General features: G+C 44.0%; 1 protein-coding gene across 5 annotated transcripts in view; it reads left to right on the top strand.

Annotated features, from left to right (window-relative positions):
- Positions 1-12454: 12454 nt before the first annotated feature.
- LOC149836338 (uncharacterized) overlaps positions 12455-21692 on the top strand; it is a 69673-nt gene continuing 60435 nt past the window's right edge. For all 5 annotated transcript variants that reach the window (XM_090009143.1, XM_090009140.1, XM_090009141.1 and 2 more), the window contains exons 1-3: positions 12455-13268; positions 14237-14473; positions 14584-14801. In XM_090009143.1, the coding sequence (XP_089865269.1) occupies positions 13011-13268; positions 14237-14473; positions 14584-14801 (713 nt within the window). In that variant the 5' untranslated portion in view covers positions 12455-13010. The remainder of the gene's footprint in view (positions 13269-14236; positions 14474-14583; positions 14802-21692) is intronic.

The following is a 21692-nucleotide window of genomic DNA, read 5'->3' as shown; positions in this document are numbered from 1 at the left end:
TGGATCATGCCATCGAGCTTGCTTTTTTTTAGATTTGCATGAGTTAAGTACACTTGCAAGACGCAACTCCAAAAACAAAGATTTTGAGTGTCGGGTGTTGCTTATCCTTGCTGAACAAAATGAGAAGAAATGTGTAACCTTGAAGAACGGACCTTACAAACTCTCAAATTAACATCTGTTTTTTCATGCCCTTTAAAAAAAATAATCGTAAAAACCTTTCTTTTTAATTTCAAAATTTCAGAGATCCACAAGGTCGGGTCGAGTAGGGTACTCGATACAATTTGGACTTGTTGACAACCCTAGTCATATGTTTAAATCTTAGGATGCAAATGGATTAGACTAAGTTGGATATTTTATCTAAATTTGGCATATTATTGTAACATTTGAATCTTAAAATAAGATCTAAATGAAAATATGGATCAGAACCAAACTTACATGATCAGTTTTTTGGATTTGGATCAACTTTGTAGATGGACCTTATAGATGTGATCTTTAAGGTTTGTTTTAGGAAAAAAACAAGTTTTGAATCAATGGTTTTCTACGAGCATAAAAAAACAATGAACTCACAATGCAGTAAATTTTTCACAAGTCAAAAAATATATTTTAGTTCGAAACAGCATGATCCAAGATTCTTATCAAACAAACTATGTTGAATACACCTATGTGTTAGATTGAACATACAATTTCTGGTTCAATAGGTCACCGATACTCGTTGTCTAGTGGCGACTCGGGGTTCTGCAAAACAAGTGCCTGTCATAATTCACCGCCAACCATCTTCGTGCCCGTAACTCATTGCTGACACTTCTCTCGCACGGTGTGCTACATGTAGTGTTCTCAGAAAGGGACACCATTAGGCACATTTTTTTCTTGATTTCTGCACCTTTCCTTATAACATGCAAATGAGGAACCAACTAGGTTGGGTTCCGGATGCTAGTTGAGTCCCAAGTCTTGCAATTGATTAACAACTATGATTCTCTCAAGGCCAATAGGTCATCATGAGTAGGACTTTTGCACATTTTTTCCATGTTTTTTTTAGCTTTAGCGACCTATTTAGTGTTGGGAGGGCAGTGAGGTAAGGGCACAACATTTGGGTCAGGATAGTCACTATCCACCCTGACTCAAAGACCTTTATTGGTGATTTTCAGGTCAGGGTGGGCACTTGCCTACCTTGGCCAGTATGTAGCTATGCCCCCGCTCATTGCCTATTACAATAAATAGATGTGTTGTGCTACCCAACACATAACCCTATCTCCTTCGCACTTGTTTTTTTTTAAGGCAAGTTGGGGTTAGGCAGACCCCCACCAGTCATCCAACCTACCTCTGAGTTTTGAACCTGCAACGTCCCACCACAAAGAGACGTTCATTACAGCTCCTACCAACTACCGTTGGTCCTTCGCCACTCTTCTGGATGTACACCGTTACCAATCGTGTCAGCCCTCTCTAAAGCTTGCCTGATAATGCTATATGACACAAGCTTGAAGAAAGTCATTTGCTCATAAAGCAAAACTTTGATTGCACGTCGTGCTACTAAACTTGAATAACAAACAAGCTTTGTGTTAGGCTCTAAGAGGCACTATAACAAGGGACTTTTCTCGTTAAAAAGAGATAGGTAGGTAGGCTGAGAGCTTCACATATTATAAGCATAGTGATTGTTCCATTGTTCCCCTGTGACCTACTTTGTAAAGTTGTGTTTAGAGTCTGTTTTGCTTCAGTTGAGTTATGATCTAAGTGTTGAGTCACTTGTAACTTTCTTCGGGTCACTTTTGTACTTTGGTTCAGGTTGATCAATACCTTAAAGGGTTAGCTCGTATATCTGAACTGCAATGAGACTGCGGGCAAAATTGTGAATGAATATAAATGCGTTAAGCTTTTTTTGTTCACCCTCGTTGCGATTACTTTCAAGTGATTGCAATTTCTCTCGCTCTCTTCTCTTTCGCTCTCTTGCACTCTCTATACTCGAAGCTTCCGCAGCGGCAAGCGAGCGACCAGAAAGGCTTGCGGCGGTAAGGAAGGACTATCGCGCACCGCATTGGCCTATTGAAGAAATAGACCTGTGACAAGTTGTATCAGAGCTCGTTATTGAACTGAGGAAGGGACTCTAAAGTCGGTGTCGAGAGACGCGCTAACATGTCGTAATTTATGAGCAAGACATTGTGACGCTCTAATATAACTTGTGTAGCACCAAATGTAAGGCAGTCGCTGAGACCGAGGAGATGGGTTCACCACGAGGCCATCAGCAGATGACCGAGACTGTCAATAGACTAGTGACTGATGTGACTTTGCATGAGAAAGTGATTTTACCTGTACTTGAGTCATTCAAAGAACTAGACGACAAGGTGAATAACCAGAGAAAGCAGGTGAATTTGCTGATGGGATATGTTACTTCGCTGAATACGACAGTGACTACCCTATAGACTAAAGTAGGTGAGCTTCAGTTGAAGAACTACACTTTGCAGCGGGCAGTGACCCTAAATGACAAAAATGATAATAGGCCATCAAAGATAGATGTTCTGAGGTCAGCAAAGTTCAATGGTTCCAGAAACAGCAAGGTCATAAAAAACTTTTTGTTTCAGGTGGAAGACTACTTAGATACTCATAACGTATTGGCCGAGAACATCAGGGTGAAGGAAACAACAACTCTACTTGATGGAGATGCTATAGTCTAGTAAAGAAGAAAACATAGCGACATGAAAAGAGGGCAACGGGTAATTTATACTTTTGAGGCCTTCAAAAAATGAGCTATACAACTACTTTATGCCAAATAATGCACAGAGGCAAGCTTATCAGATAGTGGCAAAACATAAGCATACTGGATCGTTGCAAGACTATGTCAGAATGTTCCAGAAACTGATGCTAGAGGTACCCAATATGCCAGATGAAGACAAACTCAACTAGTTTATTACAGAACTACAACCATGGGCACAATCTGAAGTGAAAAGGAGCAACCCGAGACTTTGAAAGATGTGTATGCGACGACTAAGTGTCTAGTGGATACTCAACGCAAGACCTTCACTCTATTGATAAAGGCCAGAAAAAAGCTAGACCATGAAGGCAAGAAAGAGGATTGATGTGACAACAAGGGTGAGGCATCGACCGAATACCACTTTGACAAGAAGCAAAATTACAAAATGTATAACAACGATAACAAAATCCGAGTTGTGACTTGTTGGTTCTATGGCGATAAGCATATCACAAGGCAATATCCAAAGCATCTATTGCAGGAGGACGAACAAGCAAATGTATAACAGGCGGAGAGTAGCGACACCGAGTTTATGCAACCAAGGATAAGAGCTATACGGTTGGTTAACACAGTAAGAAGCTGCGTAGTCTAAAGTATATCAGTTAGCAAAAAACTTGTGTATCTAGAAGTCATTGCAAATGAAAAGTCTATTATAGCAATAGTAGACTCTGGGGCCACACATAACTTCATATCGCAGAAAGAGGCATAGCGGTTGGGCTTGAAGCTCGGGCCAAAGCAGAGGATCATCAAGACGGTGAACTCTGAGGCCAAGATCATCCTTAGTGAAGCAAGAGATGTGGCTATCCAAATTGGGAGTTGGGTCGGCAAAGCCAACTTCTCAGTGGTGACCCTGGACGATTTTTGAATGGTTTTTGGGCATGAAGTTTCTTCACAACCAGAATGTGATGATGTTGCCGAAGTTTAACTCATTGATGATCATGGGGCAAAACTCTTCACACGCGGTGCAGTGCCTTACTGTCGAAGCTAAGTCTTAAATGCTATCTGTCATGCAATTAAAGAAGAGTGTCAATCGGGGAGAGCAGACAATCCTAGTTGTTGTGTGTCCCGAAGAAGAAAAGGTAAAAGCAACAGTGTCGCTCACCCATGTCCCACTGTTAGCGGAGTTTCGAGGAGTGATGCCCTCAAAACTGTCGAAGCGTTTGCCGTTGAGACTCGAGGTCAACCATAATATTGAGTTGACCTCGAAAGCAAAGCCCTATGCCATGGTCCCTTATCGCATGTGGTCGATTGAATTGAAGGAGTTGCGCAGACAACTGGATGAGATGTTAGAAACAGACATCATTCGTTCTTCGAAAACACCCTTTGGCGCCCCTGTGCTCTTTCAGGTGAAACATGCTGGTTCCAAAAGGTTATGTATGGATTATCGTGCATTGAACAATGTTACGGTGAAAAAATAAGTATCTTTTTACACTGATAGCGGACTTGTTCGATTAGCTAGGCAATGCCCATATCTTTTCGAAGCTAGATCTGCGATCAAGTTATTGACAAGTGAGGATTGCTAACAATCATGAGCCAAATACAACCTGTGTCACTCGCTATAGTGCCAATGAATTTCTGGTGATGCCATTCGGGTTGACTAATGTTTCGGCTACATTCACGACATTGATGAACACTATTTTATACCCTTAGACAAGTTTGTGGTGGTCTATCTTGATGATATCGTGATTTATAATAGCAGAACCGATGGACATGTCTGGCACTTGCGAACAGTATTTCAGGTGCTGAAGGAGAATGTCCTCTGTGTCAAGCGAGAGAAGTGTCTCTTTGGCTATGAGGAAACCAGCTTGGCCACGTTGTGGGGCATGATTTGTTTTGCATAGACGGACAAAAGATAAGAGTCATCCATAAATAGAGTCCGCCAACCAAAGTGCTAGAGTTGTGATCATTCATTGGCTTAGCAAACTACTATCGATGGTTCATCGAAGACTACTCGCTCATTGCTCCCCCCTCACGGATTTATTGAAGAAGAAATGGGTGTGGCTCTTGACAGGAGTTTGCCAAGATGCCTTCGATGGCTTAAAGAAGACCTTGTTGAGAGAATCAGTGTTGCGGTTGCCGGACCACACAAGACCCTTTGAAGTTCACACAGATGCTTTAGACTTCGCCATCGGTGGAGTTATAATGCAGTAGGATCATCCTATTGCTTACGAGAGTCAAAAGTTGAAGGGTGCGAAGAGATGCTACATTGTGCACGAGCATGATATGACGGCCATTGTGCACTGCCACAAGACATGACAACACTACCTTCTGGGTGCTCCCATTCGTCGTCAAGACAGACAATGTCGCCACGAGCTATTTTCAGATACAAAAGAAGCTGACGCCCAAGCAAACTCGGTGAAAAATGTTCCTAGCTGAGTTTGACTTCGCTTTAGAGTATAAGGTGATAAAGACCAATGTTGTTGCTGACACCCTGAGTCACAAGGCGAAACTGATGGTTGCACAAGCAGAGCCATCCAAAGTTCACTTGTGGCTGACTCGCATTCAGCATGTAAAGTCGTAAAATAAGCTTGGCAAGCTGAATCCGAATAATAGTTGCTTGGCTTGTATAAGCTCGTTAACTAGTAATAAATGTATTTTAACATAATTTGCATTAGTAGTAAATAGTTAAAGTTTTTGTTTTGTAAATAATAGGTTTAAAGATAACAAATCATTGCTTCCACCTTTGAAGCAATGCATTTTTTTTATTATTATTAAATTATGCTTTAAAATAATAGTTTCCTTTTTTTTCTATGGGCAAGCTAACTCCATATCAGCTAGCTATGTTTGTTTAGCTTAGCTCATTATGAGATTGAATTTTGCTTGGCTCGCCAAAAGAATAAGTCTTAAACACTTACCAAGGCTACACCCATGACTAGGGTTGTCAATGGGTTGGGTTGGGTTTGGTTCGGACCCAAGTGAAACCAGATTTGGTTTTTATTTTTTAGTATGGTATCAAGTCTGGGTTTAATTGGACCTACTATAAGATAAACTATACTCGGACCCGATAAAAACTACATGAACCAGACCCGGGCTACACCAGGTAAAATAATATTTTCTTATCATTTTTATATTGACAAATTATGTGTCTTAATCGAAAATCAGATTAAGCTCGGTTCTAGTATAAAATTTCACAAACTATACCAAGCTTCATGTATTAATCAAACCTTCATGTCCGTTGGGTTGTCTTCTTATTTATCACCATACCCGGATCTTATAGGGTTTGGTACAGGTCCGATTTGAATAAACCGACCCGTTGACACCCCCTACCCATGACCCAGCCCCATGAAAACATGTGAGCTTGTCGATACCCAACACCGCCAAGAAGAAGAATAAGTGGTTATTGTAGCTCGCACCTGGAGCTTTCTTATGGTGCGTGTTGAGAGCCATTACCATTCAACGCCATGTTATGTTCCTTCTCACTCACTCCATGGCCTTCCAGCCTGTAGAGCTCGCTTTTGTGGACCACCATAATTATTTAGGCTTGATTTTTATGCCAAGCCTTTTTTTTAAGAGAAATATCAATTAAAAGATACGTTCGGGCGCCTGCACTAGACTAGACATTTCAAACCATTTTTATTCTAAATCCCAGGCCTTCGAAATCACGAGTTGCCTTGACTATTAAAATGGCCTTCTCAGGTTTATCTGAGAAAGCGATTCTGAATGATCCAACTGAACATTTATGTCCCTTAAAAGTATATACCAAACGGGGAAGGTTAGATGCCCTTTAAACACTACAGAATATGTGTTCCCTTGCGACTTACAGTGTACAGTTGCGCTTAGAGTTTGTTTTGCTTTTGTTGAGTCTGATGTAAGCTGCCCGGTTCAGGTGAATCAATACCCCAAAAGGGCAGCCCATATACTTGAACTGTAATAGCCTGCGTGCAAAATTGTGAATGAAGTAAATGCATTGAGCTTTCTTTTGTTCACCCTCATTGTGATTGTTTCTTGTGATTGCAATTTCTCTCCTTCTATTCTCTCTTGCTCTCTTGCACTCTGATTACAAGCTTCCGCGACCGGCAAGCGAGCTAACGAGTAGGCTTGCGGCGGTAAGGAAGGACCGTCGCGCCGCGCTAGCCCATTAAAGAAAATAGACCTGTGACAAGTGGTACCAAAGCTCGTTCTCATGCTGGGGAAGGGACTCTGGAGTCGGTGTCGCTAGACACGCCGACAGGCTGCGATTTGTGAGCAAGACATCCTGGCGCCTTATCAACACTTGCGCAACACCAAAGGCAAGGCAGTTGTCGAAGCTGAGGAGATGGGTTCACCTCGGGACCAAGAAGAGTTGGCTGCAACTGTTAACAAGCTGGTGGAAGATGTGACTTCGCATGATGAAGCGATTTCACGCGCATGTGAATCATTCAATGGATTGAATGATGTGGTGGCGAGCCTGCAAGAGCAGGTGAACTTACTAATGGGGCAGGTCACTTCATTGACGACTACAGTGACCAATCTTTAGTTGAAGAACCGTACATTGTAGCGGACGATGACCCTAAATGACGCAAATGGTGAGAGACCATCAAAGATTGATGTACCTAGACCCGAAAAATTCAATGGCTCTCGCGACAGCAAGGCCATTGAGAACTTCTTGTTCCAAGTAGAAGACTACTTTGATATCTAGAATGTGATCCTCGAAGATCTAATGATCAAGGCTGCAACGGCCTTACTTGATGGGGATGCTATCGCTTGGTGGAGGCGGAAGCGCAATGACATGGAGATGGGTCAATGTGTGATAAACACCTTTGATGACTTCAAAGTAGAGTTGCGCAACTACTTCATGCCAAGAAATGCGCAGAGACAGTCTTACCGGATGGTTCGTGAGCTCAAACATACTGGTTCGTTGTAAGACTATGTCAGAACGTCTTAGAAGCTTATGCTGGAGATACCTAACATGTCAGAAGACGACATACTCAATTGATTCATTGTGAGACTTCAACCATGGGCACAGTCTGAAGTGAAAAGGAGCAACCCCCGTATTTTGGAAGATGCATATGTGGCGGCAGAGTGCTTAGTTGACACTCAGCGGAAGCCTTTCACCCCATCAACCAAAGTTGGGAAGAAGCCTGACCATGGAGGCAAGAAGGATGAGCAGCGAAACGATAAAGGTGAGGCGTCGACACGCCATCAATCCGAAAAGAAACAGAACTTCACAAAGCATAACAACAACAACAAGGGTACGGTTGTGACATGTTGGTTATGCGGCGATAGACATATCGCCAGGCAGTGCCCAAAGCACCTTGTAAAGGGCGACGGGCAAGCCAATGCTGCACGGAAAGAATGCAGCGATACTGAATGCAGTGACACTAAGACCATGCAAGCAAGGATGGGGGCCATGCGATCGATTAACGCAGCTAGAAGTTGCGCAGCTAAGAACATGCAGGTCAGTAAGGAACTTATGTACATAAAAGTTATTATGAATGGAAAGTCTACTTCAGCAATGATAGACTCGGGGGCCACACACAACTTTGTCTCGCAGGAAGAGGCAGAGCGGTTGGGCTTGAAAACTGGGCCAAAGCAGAGGACTATCAAAACAGTAAACTCTGAGGCCAAACCCATCCTTGGTTAAGCAATAGATGTGGCTACTCAAGTGGGGAGTTGGGTCGGTAAAGCCAACTTTTCTGTGGTGCCCCTGGACGATTTCAAGGTGATTCTGGGTATGAAGTTTCTGCGAAGCGAGAATGTTATGATGCTGCCAAAGTTTAACACATTGACGATCATGGGGTCAGACCTGTCACACAGTGCAGTGCCTTACGCAGAAAGGCAAGTCTTCCATGTTATCGACAATGCAACTGAAGAAGGGTGTCAAGCATGGGGAGCAAACATTCTTAGTTGCAGTGCGTGCAGATGAAGGGAAGGTAGAAACAACAGTGCCGCCGACCCTAGCCCCACTATTGGAGGAGTTTCGGGGGGTGATGCCCCCGGAATTGCCAAAGCGTCTTCCGCCAAGTCGCAAGGTCGACCACAAGATTGAGTTGACCCCGAGAGTGAAGCCTCCTGTAATGGTTCCATACCGTATAAGGCCAACTGAGCTGAAGGAGTTGCGCAGGCAGCTAGACGAGATGTTGGACGCAGGCATTGTTCGTTCATCAAAAGCCCCATTTGGTGATCCGGTCCTTTTCTAGATGAAATATGATGGCTCTAAACGGTTATGTGTGAATTACCGTGCCTTGAACATGGTCACAGTGAAGAACAAGTACCCATTGCCATTGATAGCGGACTTGTTCGATCAGCTAGGCAGTGCCCGTATCTTTTCCAAGCTAGATCTACGATCGGGTTACTGGCAGGTGAGGATTGCCGAAGGTGATGAGCCGAAAACAACTTGCGTCACCCGCTATGGTGCTTACAAATTTCTAGTAATGCCATTCGGGTTGACAAATGCTCCAGCCACGTTCACGACTTTAATGAACCAAATCTTCTACCCTTATTTAGACAAGTTTGTGGTAGTCTACCTGGATGATATCGTGATCTACAACAACAACATGGAGGAACATGTCGAGCACTTGCGAAGAGTGTTTCAGATGCTGAAGGAGAATGACCTCTGTGTCAAACGAGAGAAGTGTCTCTTCGGGCAGGAGGAGATCAACTTCCTTGGCCACGTTGTGGGGCGTGGTGTGCTGCGTATGGATGGACAGAAGATAAGGGCAATGCAGGAATGAGTTTCGTCAAACAAAGTGCCAGAATTACGGTTATTCATCGGTTTGGCAAACTATTATCGGTGTTTCATCGAAGGTTATTCCCTCATTGCTGCACCCCTCACAGATTTGTTAAAGAAGAATCAGGTATGACTCTGGACATGAGCGTGCCAAGATGCCTTCGATGGCTTGAAGAAAGCCTTAGTGAGGGAGCCACTACTGCGACTGCCTGATCATTCGAGACCCTTTGAAGTCCACACTAATGCCTCAGACTTTGCCATTGGCGAAGTTATTATGCAAGATGGTCATCCGATCGCATATGAGAGTCGCAAGCTGAAGGATGCAGAGAGGCGTTATACAGTGCACGAACGTGAGATGACCGCCATTGTGTATTGCCTCAGGACCTGGCGGCACTACCTTTTGGGTGTCGAGTTCGTCGTCAAGACGGACAATGTGGCAACGAGCTATTTTCAGACACAAAAGAAGTTGACGCCTAAACAAGCTCGATGGCAGATGTTTTTGGCTGAGTTCGACTTTGCCTTGGAGTACAAGGTTGGAAAGACCAATGTTGTGGCGGATGCCCTGAGCCGTAGAGCTAAACTGGCAGCTGCGCGCGCGGAGTCTTCTGAAGTGCATTTGGAGGGTGCATTGCTGAGCCGCATCCGCGAGGGTACGCAGCAGGATCCGACTGCACAACACCTTGTTTATCTGGCGCATGCAGGGAAGACTCAGCGATTTTGGCTACAGGATGACCTCTTCGTAACAAAAGGGGGACGCATCTTTGTACCACGGTGGGGAAGCCTTCGCCGAGAGCTACTCAAGGAGTGCCATGATACACTATGGGCCTACCATCCTGGTCAGAACCAGACCTTAGCACTCCTTGAGCGCGGCTACTATTGGCCGCAGATGAGAGATGATGTTGAGGGGTAAGTGCGGACATGCCTCATCTGCCAGCAAGATAAGGGGACAAACCAGAAGGCTGCCGATCTCCTTGAGTCTCTACCAATTTCAGAACGTCCTTGGGATAGCATCTCCATGGACTTTATTGTTAGTCTGCCGAAGGTAGAGGGCCTCAGTTCTATTTTGGTTGTGGTGGATCGTTTCTCAAAGTATGCCACCTTCATCTCAGCTTCCAAGGAGTGCCCTGCAGAGTTGTTTGTAAAGCATGTGGTGAAACACTGGGGCATACCAAAGAGCATTGTGAGTGATCGCGATGCTCGCTTCACGGGCAAGTTCTGGCGTGAAGTATTTCGGCTACTTGGCTCTGAGTTGCTCTTTTCAACAAGCTTCCATCCGCAGACAGATGGATAGACATAGCGTATCAATGGGATACTGAAGCAGTACCTTAGGCACTTTGTTAGTGCCAATAAAAAAAATTGGGTGAAACTCCTTGATGTGGCACCATTTTGTTATAATCTGCAGAAGAGCGAGTCTTCAGGCCACAGTCCGTTCGAGATAGCCACGGGGCAACAGCCACTGACCCCGCACACTCTTGCCACACAAGAAAAGGGAAGGCCATCATTCGCCTATGAGTTTGTTTGCGACTGACACGAGCAAAATGAGTTGACGAAGGCATTCTTACACAAAGCGACAAAGAGAATGAAGAAGTGGGCAGACAAACACCGTCGGCCCGCAGGGTTCCAAGTTGGGGACCAAGTGTTGGTGAAGTTATATCCTGGTCGCACAGGCATCTTCCGCGAGCGGCACCGCGGACTACTCAGAAAGTATGAGGGACCCTTCACCATCACAAAGAAGGTGGACAAGTTGGCATACAAGCTGGAGTTGCCCCCAGACTTCAAGGTGCACCCGGTGTTCCACGTGTGCAACCTCAAGCAGTTCCATCCAGATGATGGAGACCCGGAACGCAGTGTGCCACAACGCGCTCCCATCATGCAGAGGGCCCCGACAGCACAATGGGCCGAGAAGCACCTCAGTCAGATCCTTCGCCACAAGGTCAACTACTTGGGACAAGCGAAGAAATACTTGGTGCAGTGGGAGGAAACAACGAAACTAACGTGGGAGCCTGCATTTCGAATGAACAACCGCTACCCGGCTGAAGTCAGGGCTTACCACGAAACAGATGGCGCCGAGGACGACGCATGATTTGAAGGGGAGAGCATGTTCCCTTGCGACTTACAGTGTACAGTTGCGCTTAGAGTTTATTTTGTTTTTGTTGAGTCTGATGTAAGCTGCCCGGTTCAGGTGAATCAATACGGGGCAGCCCATATACTTGAAATGTAATAGCTTGCTGGCAAAATTATGAATGAAGTAAATGCGTTGAGCTTTCTTTTGTTCACCCTCGCTGTGATTGCAAATTTTCTCCCTTTATTCTCTCTTGCTCTATTGCACTCTGATTACAAGCTTCCGCGACCGACAAACGAGATGACGAGTAGGCTTGCGGCGGTAAGGAAGAACCGTCGCGCCGCGCTGGCCCATTGAAGGAAATAGGCTCGTGACAATATGTCACCAATCCATTATTAGACTTGTGAAAAGGTTGAAATTAGAGGGTGTCAATGGGTCGGGTTTGGTTCATACTCAGCTCGAACTAGACTTAGACTATATTTTCAGGTATGGTATCGGGTTCAGTCCCGAGTCTAATATAGTCTATTATAAGAGAAACCATACTTGGACCCGATGGATCAGACCCAGACTATACCCAGTAAAGTATTATTTTTTATTATTTTTTCATTAAAAAATTATGGCTTTTAATTGAAACTCGGGTCAGATCCAAGTCTGATATAAAATTTTACAAACTATACCCGGGTCCATGTATTAATTGGACCTTCGGGTCTGGACCCGGATCTTAATCGAGGCTTCTTACTTGTCACCATACCCCGGATCTTATAGGGTTTGATCGGAGTAAACCCGACACGTTGACGCCCCTAGTTGTAATGCTTTCAACGGGTCGGGTACCGCACTCATCAGGGTTACTCGAACCCGCTAAATAACAAAATGCGGGTTTCGGGTTTGCCAGGTCATAAAAATGAAATTTAAAACTCGGATCCGAATAATTTTAGAGGTTTACTTTTACTTAAAATACATATAAAAACACTCAGGTCGGATCGCGTCGACAAAAAACGGTTGTCTTCTTCTCAGCTACCAGTCTTCCCTTTTCTCTGCTTTTGACATTCCGTCTTCCCCCTTTCCCTTCAAACACACAACTCCCTTTCTCTACCCCTATCCTTTTCTCTAATTTTACAAGGAAATCGATTCCCGAACATTTTTAATTTCCTAAAGTATTCTGTAAGAAGCGTGTAAATTTTCCCCTTTCTCTCTTGATTGGTTTGGGGAAATTTGAAGTGAAGAATCGGCAATTAGGGTTGGTAATCTTCTTCTCATGATATAAAATACGGAAGCTATAGTTGAGTAAGATCAGGGTTTCTTATGTCGTACGCATTCCGCTTGTTGCAGAAAGGGGGAAGGGAAAGATTTTCCTTCCGCTAGGGTTTGTTTCTTTGTCGACAATAGAACTCAGGAGTTTCGTGTTTCTCGAAGACCGAACGGTTAATCCGAAGCCATGCGTAATTCGGCAACCGTAGAGGTCTTTCATTCTGCGCCGCTCTGCACTAGATTGTTTTCCTTGGGTTCTTTCGTGTTCGTGTCTGGTTTCTGGTGAATCGTCGGGATCGTTTCGCTCGGAAATGACATATTGCGTTGAGATTAAGGACGGGTCGGTGTTGGATTCGAAGTTGGAGATGGGGGACGGGAATGGGGCTTACGTTAGGTTGGGTTGCATGAACGATTCCGAGTCGGAGGAGTTTGGGAGGTTGGAGAATAGGTCGCCTTTGAAGAAGGCTTGCCGCGTGTGCTGGTGGGTGAAGACGGTTTTTGCATGCCTTTTCTTCCTGCTGCTGGTTGGTGCTTTCATCATTTGGGGGGCGCCTTTTCTCATTGAGAAGGTAAATCCTTTATCTTGATTATCGTAATTTTTTTTCATAGAGTTAATTCTCATAATTGAGTTCTTGCTTTTGCATTTCTTCTTCTCCCTTCCATACTTAGGATTTGCATGACTATTTATTCTATTTTCTGTAAATGCATCCGAATTTAGTCCATAATGTAAGAGAATAATCATTTTGCTCTTTTGGTTAATGAATACAATTTATGTCCCTCATAGGAAGCATAAACAATATATAAGTTGAGAAAGAAATTATTGCAAATGTAACCTTGTTCTGCCGTTCTAATGGCTTTATTGTAACTTCTTATGGAATTCTATGCCTTTCTCCCCTTGTCAAGCAATTTGTAGTATAAAATTTGTAAATATATTAATGGAGAAATGCCCAATTGCCAAAAACTAGCAACTCATCTTAATGGGGGTTTCTATGTTCTTTCTCAGTTTTTCTGGAGTTGTTTTACGTGAATTTTTAAAAATCCGTGATTGCTTTTAGACCTTGGTGTATCGTATATCGTTTTATTCTGGGGGGCTCGTCATATGCATTCTCCTTGTTGGCAGTTTCAGAATTATGTGATAACTAATGGCTCATTTAGGAGGTACAGTTGCCTTCACGTAACGTCCTAACTTGTTTCTACAGATTTTCAAGTCTTATAAAATTTTGGTTGGTTTAGAGGCTTTTAAAGAATTTCTGCAGTTTTAAATTAGGCATTCTTAAACGTTGCTTTGTACCCAAAAACCTTCTGGATCCTCAAAAAGAACATCGATGCCCCTCATTCTTAACCCCTCGGTGGATATCAGGATTTAGACATGACTTTACTTAAATGTTGGTATATAGTTACTTCTCTTGTAGAAATCAACTTAAAGAAATCCATTCAGTTTCTGAACTTTGTGCAAAAAAATTCTAGAGTATGACAGCATGACTATATTTTTCAGCTCCAATTTCTTTTAACAAATTTTGCCTCATGCCATTAATAGGTTGTTATACCAATCTTGGACTGGGAGATGGCCACATTTAGTACACCTGTTCTCGGCTTTTTGCTTTTTGCTTCTATGGCAGTATTTCCTGTTCTCGTATTGCCATCAGCACCTTGCATGTGGTTAGCGGGGATGACTTTTGGTTATGGATATGGATTTTTAATAATCATGGCAGGCACAAGCTTGGGCATGTCTTTGCCATACTTCATTGGTTCTCTCTTTCATGAAAGAATACATGTGAGTCCTAATTTCCTGACTCAAATTTTGTACAAGTGCAATTTGTTAAATGTATCCTTTCATAATCAGAAAATTTCAGTCTGACTGAAAATTTTATTTTATTGATACAGAAATGGCTTGAAAGATGGCCTCAAAAAGCTGCTATTATTAGATTAGCAGGGGAAGGAAACTGGTTTCATCAATTTCGAGCTGTCACTTTGCTTAGGATCTCTCCATTTCCTTACATTATCTTCAATTATGCTGTTGTTGCAACAAATGTGAAATACTGTCCGTACATATGTGGATCTTTGGTAGGAATGGTGCCAGAAACTTTTGTTACGATATACAGGTTAGTCCTATGTCTGATTTTTATGTAAAGCAGGTTTCATAACTAGAAAGTGATTTCCCTTCTTGTTATTCATTCTTAGCATTCATAATATGCCATTGTTGAAAATGCAAGCTCATAAGCTTTGCAATTTTCTACTTTTGTGATTTTGGTTTAACAGGTTTTATTAAGCATGAATTATTTATGCCTTCATATTTTTCATATAAAGATTTTTTCCTACAGTCTAGTTTGTAGTAAGGGTGGGTATGGGGCTGGGCAATTTGCAGACTGCCTGTGGTTTGACCTGAACGCACCATGCCTGACCCTCCTTTTTGGGATCCAGCTTTGAACAAACTGGTCTTGCACCTGGCCCATTAACAGGCCAGGGCCCTAGTCAACTGTCCAAAACAACAGGCTGGCTGGCCCATTGCCCAACCCTAGTTTGTACAGGAAAACAAAAAGAAAGAAAAATCTAAATTTGTAATATAGTGCTTCTAGCAGTTGGGGATTTTTATTTTAGAATGCCTTGAGACCCCTTGAACTTTTATTAGCAAAATATTTATATGTGTTGCTTCTATTTCTATTTCTTTACCTCTTGTTATGCCCCTCTTTTGTTTTGTTTTTGGACATTGTATTGGAAATCAGGCCTTGGGCCTTATTTCTATTGATGTTTCTTGACGTGGTTCTGTCAGTGTGCACCCTCTTTTATTGTTCACGTGTTGGTGATTAGAAATGTGCATCCAACTGGTTTTGTTTCACGTCTTGTTCTTTTCATTTTTATAATTTATTTATTTCTTACATACTGTTTCAAGCTTTTGTTTTAAGCTTCCTGTTTCTTATTTGCCTTACTGCCATTGAATGAGGCAGCCCCATTTACTTTGTGATAAACTAGCCAAATGAATGAAAACATAAGCTGCTCTGGATGTCGTTGCACATGTAATAGGACCAGCTGCACTTTATCCAGGCACTTCACACTTCACCATATCTGTATTAGAGAAACAAATTGTGTTCAACTTTCAACCATTTATTGTCAGGAAGGGAAGTGCAATCCATCTTCCATATGAAATTTTCAAGTTTAATCTGTAATTGGATCCAGAGCTTTAAATCATGTTGCATGCATAGCAAATCTGATCTACGATATGCGTGCATCTTTTCTCAACTTTTGTGTTCTATTTTGGGGAAAAGTTTGGAAATGCATCTAATTTTTTAGGTTTTCCCCAAAGCATGCTTAACCTTTTGGCTTTTTATCACACATCTAACATTCAGGTGGCTGATAAAAGCATCCTCTGTTCAAGCAATCCAAGCTGCAACTAGCACCACTAACATTGTGAAAATACATATGATTTTAGCCCCACCAATTTGAGACTCTCTCTCTTTCTCCATCAAGGTTATTGATTTTCAACATCTGATCTTTTGGGTCTTGTTGTTTCTTTTTTCAGTCTTAAAACAGTTTTCGGAACATTGATTAACAAAGTGATGGTAATATCATCTGATCTTCTGGGTCTTGTTGTTCCTTTTTCCAGTCTTAAAATAGTTTTGGGAGCATGATTAACAAAGTGATGGTAATATCATCTGATCTTTTGGGTTTTGTTGTTCCTTCTTTCAGTCTTAAAATAGTTTTGGGTGCATTGATTAACAAAGTGTTGGTGTAATATAAAAAAGAGAGGGGTTGGGAGAGAAGAGGGCACATTTACAATACAACAGGGAAGATGGATTGTGGCCTCTAGGAGAAAAAGTTAAGGTTTGCATGGAGGTAACAGTTATTCGTGTCATGTTTACTTACTGGCAATAAGACCACAAGGAGAAGCATAAAACAAAAAGACTGTAAAGGATAAAACTGTCAATTTTCGCTAGTTAATGGCCAGCATTCCTTTGATGTATTTTAAAATTTTAATTAATTAAAGAAAAACTTAGGGGCACTTTTGAAAAATTGATGGAAAAGCTGAAAATTTAGGTGCTATTTTGTAATCTTCCCTTTATTTTGAGAATGAAAATCTTGCTATCACATGTAGTCATATTTATCAAAAAAACAAACAAACAGTTGAAGTGTATGTAGAGAACAAAAAGCATCACACCATTTCTTAGACCCAGTCACTTATATCTGTTCCAGCTATACTATGTCACATGGGTGCGGGTGCGGGGGTGCGGCACTTTCAAAAAACTTGGGTGCGGGGGTGCGGCAAAAATATAAAAAATTATATATATATATATATATATATATATATATATAAAATTTTTATGTTTTAAAAGAAAAAATAAATCCCGTGATGTTTCGGAAAACCCTACCCCTGTAAAACCCAGGATTAAAAAAAAAATTGGGTCGGACCTGGGTCGGGTCTGGAGGCCAAGAAAAACTAGTTCGGGGGTGTAAAACCCAAGATTTTCGATTTTTTTTTTGCTTTTTGGTCGGATCCGGGTCGGGTCCAGACCCGGATCCGAACCGGGCACGCCCCACCCCGTGGGCCTATTTAAAGACCGTCGGGGTTAGGGTTTTCTCATGCGAGAAAACCCTAGCCCCCCTTCCCCCCCTTCTACTGCGCGCCCCCTTTCCCCCTTTCCCCCTTTCACTTTGCCGCCGCCACCCTCGTCCCTCTTCGCCCTCTCTCCTCTCCCGTCCAGCCTCCGACCGACAGCTGTCGGAGTCCCCCTGCCGGCGACCTCACCCCGCGTCCGGCCACCTACCACCGTCGGCGACCCTAGCCGGAGCACCTCCAGTCCCTGTTGCCATCTCTCCCTCTCTCTGTGCTCACTCCCCTCCCCTCTTGTCCTCCCTCTTCGACAGCTCGCTCGACGACCCCCGCATCCCTCCCCTTCTCGGTGACCTAGCCCATCGTCGGGGTTGCGGGTGGGGTTGACGCCGATAGGGATGACAGTGGACCGGGGGAAAGCGGGGCCTTGCCCTGCCTCGCCCCGCTTGGACCGGGGATGAAGGGTATGAAACAGGGATGGAGGCGGGGACGAAGGTTAAAATCCATCCCCGTTTGGGGATGGAGGCGGGGATGGACGTACCCTTTTCCCCGCCCCCGCCACGATCCCCGGATCCGAACCGGGCACGCCCCACCCCGTGGGCCTATTTAAAGACCGTCGGGGTTAGGGTTTTCTCATGCGAGAAAACCCTAACCCCCCTTCCCCCCCTTCTACTGCGCGCCCCCTTTCACTTTGCCGCCGCGACCCTCGTCCCTCTTCGCCCTCTCTCCTCTCCCGTCCAGCCTCCGACCGACAGCCGTCGGAGTCCCCCTGCCGGCGACCTCACCCCGCGTCCGGCCACCTACCACCGTTGGCGACCCTAGCCGGAGCACCTCCAATCCCTGTTGCCATCTCTCCCTCTCTCTGTGCTCACTCCCCTCCCCTCTTGTCCTCCCTCTTCGACAGCTCGCCCGACGACCCCCGCATCCCTCCCCTTCTCGGTGACCTAGCCCATCGTCGGGGTTGCGGGTGGGGTTGACGCCGATAGGGATGACAGTGGACCGGGGGAAAGCGGGGCCTTGCCCTGCCTCGCCCCGCTTGGACCGGGGATGAAGGGTATGAAACAGGGATGGAGGCGGGGACGAAGGTTAAAATCCATCCCCGTTCGGGGATGGAGGCGGGGATGGACGTACCCTTTTCCTCGCCCCCGCCACGATCCCCGCCTCATCTCCGCCCCGCCCCGTCCCTGCCACTTTTCCCCTCCTCATCCCTGCCCAGCCCCGCCTCATCCCTGTTTGAACTGGGGATGGTGGACATGAAACGGGGATGAAGGCGGGGGTGGAGGTTAAAATCCATCCCCGCCGGGGATGGAGGCGGGGACAGAGGTTCTAATCTTGAGGCGGGGCGGGGGTGGAGGCCTTGTCCCCCGCCTCGCCCCACTGCCATCCCTAGACGCCGACTATCGCCGGATGTCTACGACGAGGGAGAGAAGGAGATGGCGTCAGGCTCCCTTGAGAGACGTCGGGAGGAGAGGAGGCGAGCGAGAGAGCAAAGCTGCGAAAGAGGATTAAAGCCAGCAAAAACAAATTTTTTTTACGTTTGAAAATTAGATGAAAATAACCCTGGGTGCGGTCAACGCACACAGGGTCGTGTTGACCGCACTGGGTGCCGCACCCACACGCGCACCCGCATCGCATCGCGTCGCGTCGACGTGGGTGCAGCACCTGCTTTGCCGAATCCATGTGACTTAGCAACTATATCTCAAGATAATATAGGTTTTCACCTATGTCACAGGGATTCGGCTAGGAGGGTGCCGCACCCGCGTCGACGCGACTCGACGCGGGTGCGGGTGCGGGTGCCGCACCGGGTGCGGTCAACTCGATCCTGGGTGCGTTGACCGCACCCAGGATCATTAATGTCCATTTTTAAAAAAAAAATTGCCCAAATGGGCTTCGAATTTTTTTTTTAAAAAACTTTATGCTAGTCTGTCAGCTGCTGACAGACTGGCATAAAGTAAGTTTTTCAGTTTTCACGCACAGCTGCTGACAGCAGACTGCTGTCAGCAGCTGCCTGTCAGCTGCTGACAGCAGCTGCCTGACAGCTGCAAAGTTTTAAAAAAAAAACCCGCCTATTCCCCAACCCCCTTTATTTATATATATATATATATATATATATATTACTTATTACATTTTTGCCCCTGCCGCACCCCCGCACCCGGGTTTTTTGGAAGTGCCGAATCCCCGCACCCGCACCCGCACCCGCGCCCGCACCCGCACCCATGTGACATAGGTTTTCACATATAACTCGAGAAAACCTTGGCATTAAACATAAAAGCAAAAACTCAAGATAATATACCCCCTCTTTGGATATGCTTATTTTAAGTAGCACGTGTTTGGATCATTTGCTTTTATTTTTTTAATGAAATTTTATAAATTTCATCCCTTCTTTTAAAAATAGGGAGCGACCTACTTATTTATTTCATAAGTGCTTATTTTTTTCCATTCCACCACTACCACCACCACCTGTAATGAAATACCCAATGCACAAGTACAAGCCTCTTATAGGCAAGAACAATACACATGAACAAGGACCACTTGTGTCTAAATACAAAACTCAATTATAAATGCCTCTTATGGGCAAGAACAACACATAAAATATAGAAATTTATTGGATAATTGCTTGAGAACAAGCATACAACAAGAAAGGGATTACTCCCCTTCACATAGATAAGAGAGGTCATATAGAGCTCTTGGGAACCACCCCAACATCTATAAATATAGCTGTTGGGATCTTGGGAACCAGCCCAACAACTATATTTATAGTGGTTGGGGAAGTCCCAACAGCTATAATGTCTTTAGCTAGAAATAAAAAGACAAAAACAGAAAATAAAAAGTAAAAATACTAAAGTGCCCGTAATAGTCACAACCTATTACACAAAGTGAAGTGACAACAATACCCCTAATGGGTATTACCTATTACAAGCACAAGAAAAATATATATACATATCTATGTCACATGGGTGCGGGTGCGGGGATTCGGCACTTCCAAAAAACCCGAGTGCGGGGGTGCGGCAGGGGAAAAAATGTAAATATATATATATATATATATATATATATATATATATATATATATATATATATATATATATATATAAGGGGGTTCGGGGGTTCCCCCGACGCGGGTTGGGGGTCCAATTTTTTTTGCTAGTGTGTTTGTTTGAAGACTCGTTACCCACGTTCTGCTTGTTGTGTACTTTGAGGCAACAAGACAAAATTGATGAAACAAAAGGATTGGCAATCTGATCGACCCAGCAGCAGCCTGCTGCGTTCTGCTGACGGTCATGATTCAATCATGTCTGAAACTCCCTGGTCTTCACGAAAAAAATATAAGCGCAAGGTTTGATGTGGTTTGTTGGAGAGAGAGTCTTCATGAGGCCTAGGACTCCACTGCTACGCCATAGGATTCTTCAAATTTCATTTTATATACAGCTGCACGACAGCGCACCCCTCTCGTGAGGAGAACAGTGAATACTAATAGCCAGCAAGGCTACCACCATCATTATCATTTATTATGGAGAGAGAAAATCCTTTACGAAAAAGAAGGATCAGCAAGGCTACCACCATCATTATCATTTATTATGGAGAGAGAAAATCCTTTACGAAAAAGAAGGATCAGCAAAGCTACCACCATCATTATCATTTATTATGGAGAGAGAAAATCCTTTATGAAAAAGAAGGATCTGGATTGAAAAGGCAGGAGCAGCAGCAACTGTCAACAATTTTTTTTTTAAAATTCCGCAACCCATTTCATAGGGCAATTTTTTTTTTTTAAAAAATCCAAAAAAAAATGGACCTAAATGATCCTGGGTGCGGTCAACGCACCCAGGATCGAGTTGACCGCACCCGGTGCCGCACCCGCACCCGCGTCGAGTCGCGTCGACGCGGGTGTGACACCCTGCTAGCCGAATCCCTGTGACATAGATACATATATATATACAATTGTATTATACACCTATATATGTATAATTTACACACTCCTTCAAACTTATGATATAATCACCAAAAGTTTGTCAAGTAAGAAATGAAACCGGGCATAAGGAAGCACCTTTGTGAAGAAGTTGACTAACTGAAATTAACTGAAATTCTGATGCTACATATGGCAGGATGATAGTCTTTTTAAGGTATTATCCATGAAGATAGTGGTAATCCATCTCAATATGCTTAGTCTTTTCATGAAATGTGTGGTTGCCTACTATATAAATTGCGCTCTTGTTATCACACGTAACCACGAGGGTGACTTCATTAACACTCCTATGTCTTCTAATAATCGTGTCAACCATACAATCTCGTACATCGTGGTAGCCATGACACAATATTTAACTTCAATTGATGAAAAAGAAACTTTTTGCTGCTTCTTGCACTTTCAAGACACCAACGAGTCACCTATAAAGATACAAAAACCTGTGGTTGAGCGTCTATCATTGGAATCTCCTCCACAATTAGAGTCAGT

Source organism: Nuphar pumila, chromosome 6 (assembly GCF_984573655.1).
Source record: "Nuphar pumila chromosome 6, dmNupPumi1.hap1.1, whole genome shotgun sequence".
NCBI lineage: Eukaryota > Viridiplantae > Streptophyta > Magnoliopsida > Nymphaeales > Nymphaeaceae > Nuphar > Nuphar pumila.
This window is presented reverse-complemented; position numbering and strand designations above follow the sequence as displayed.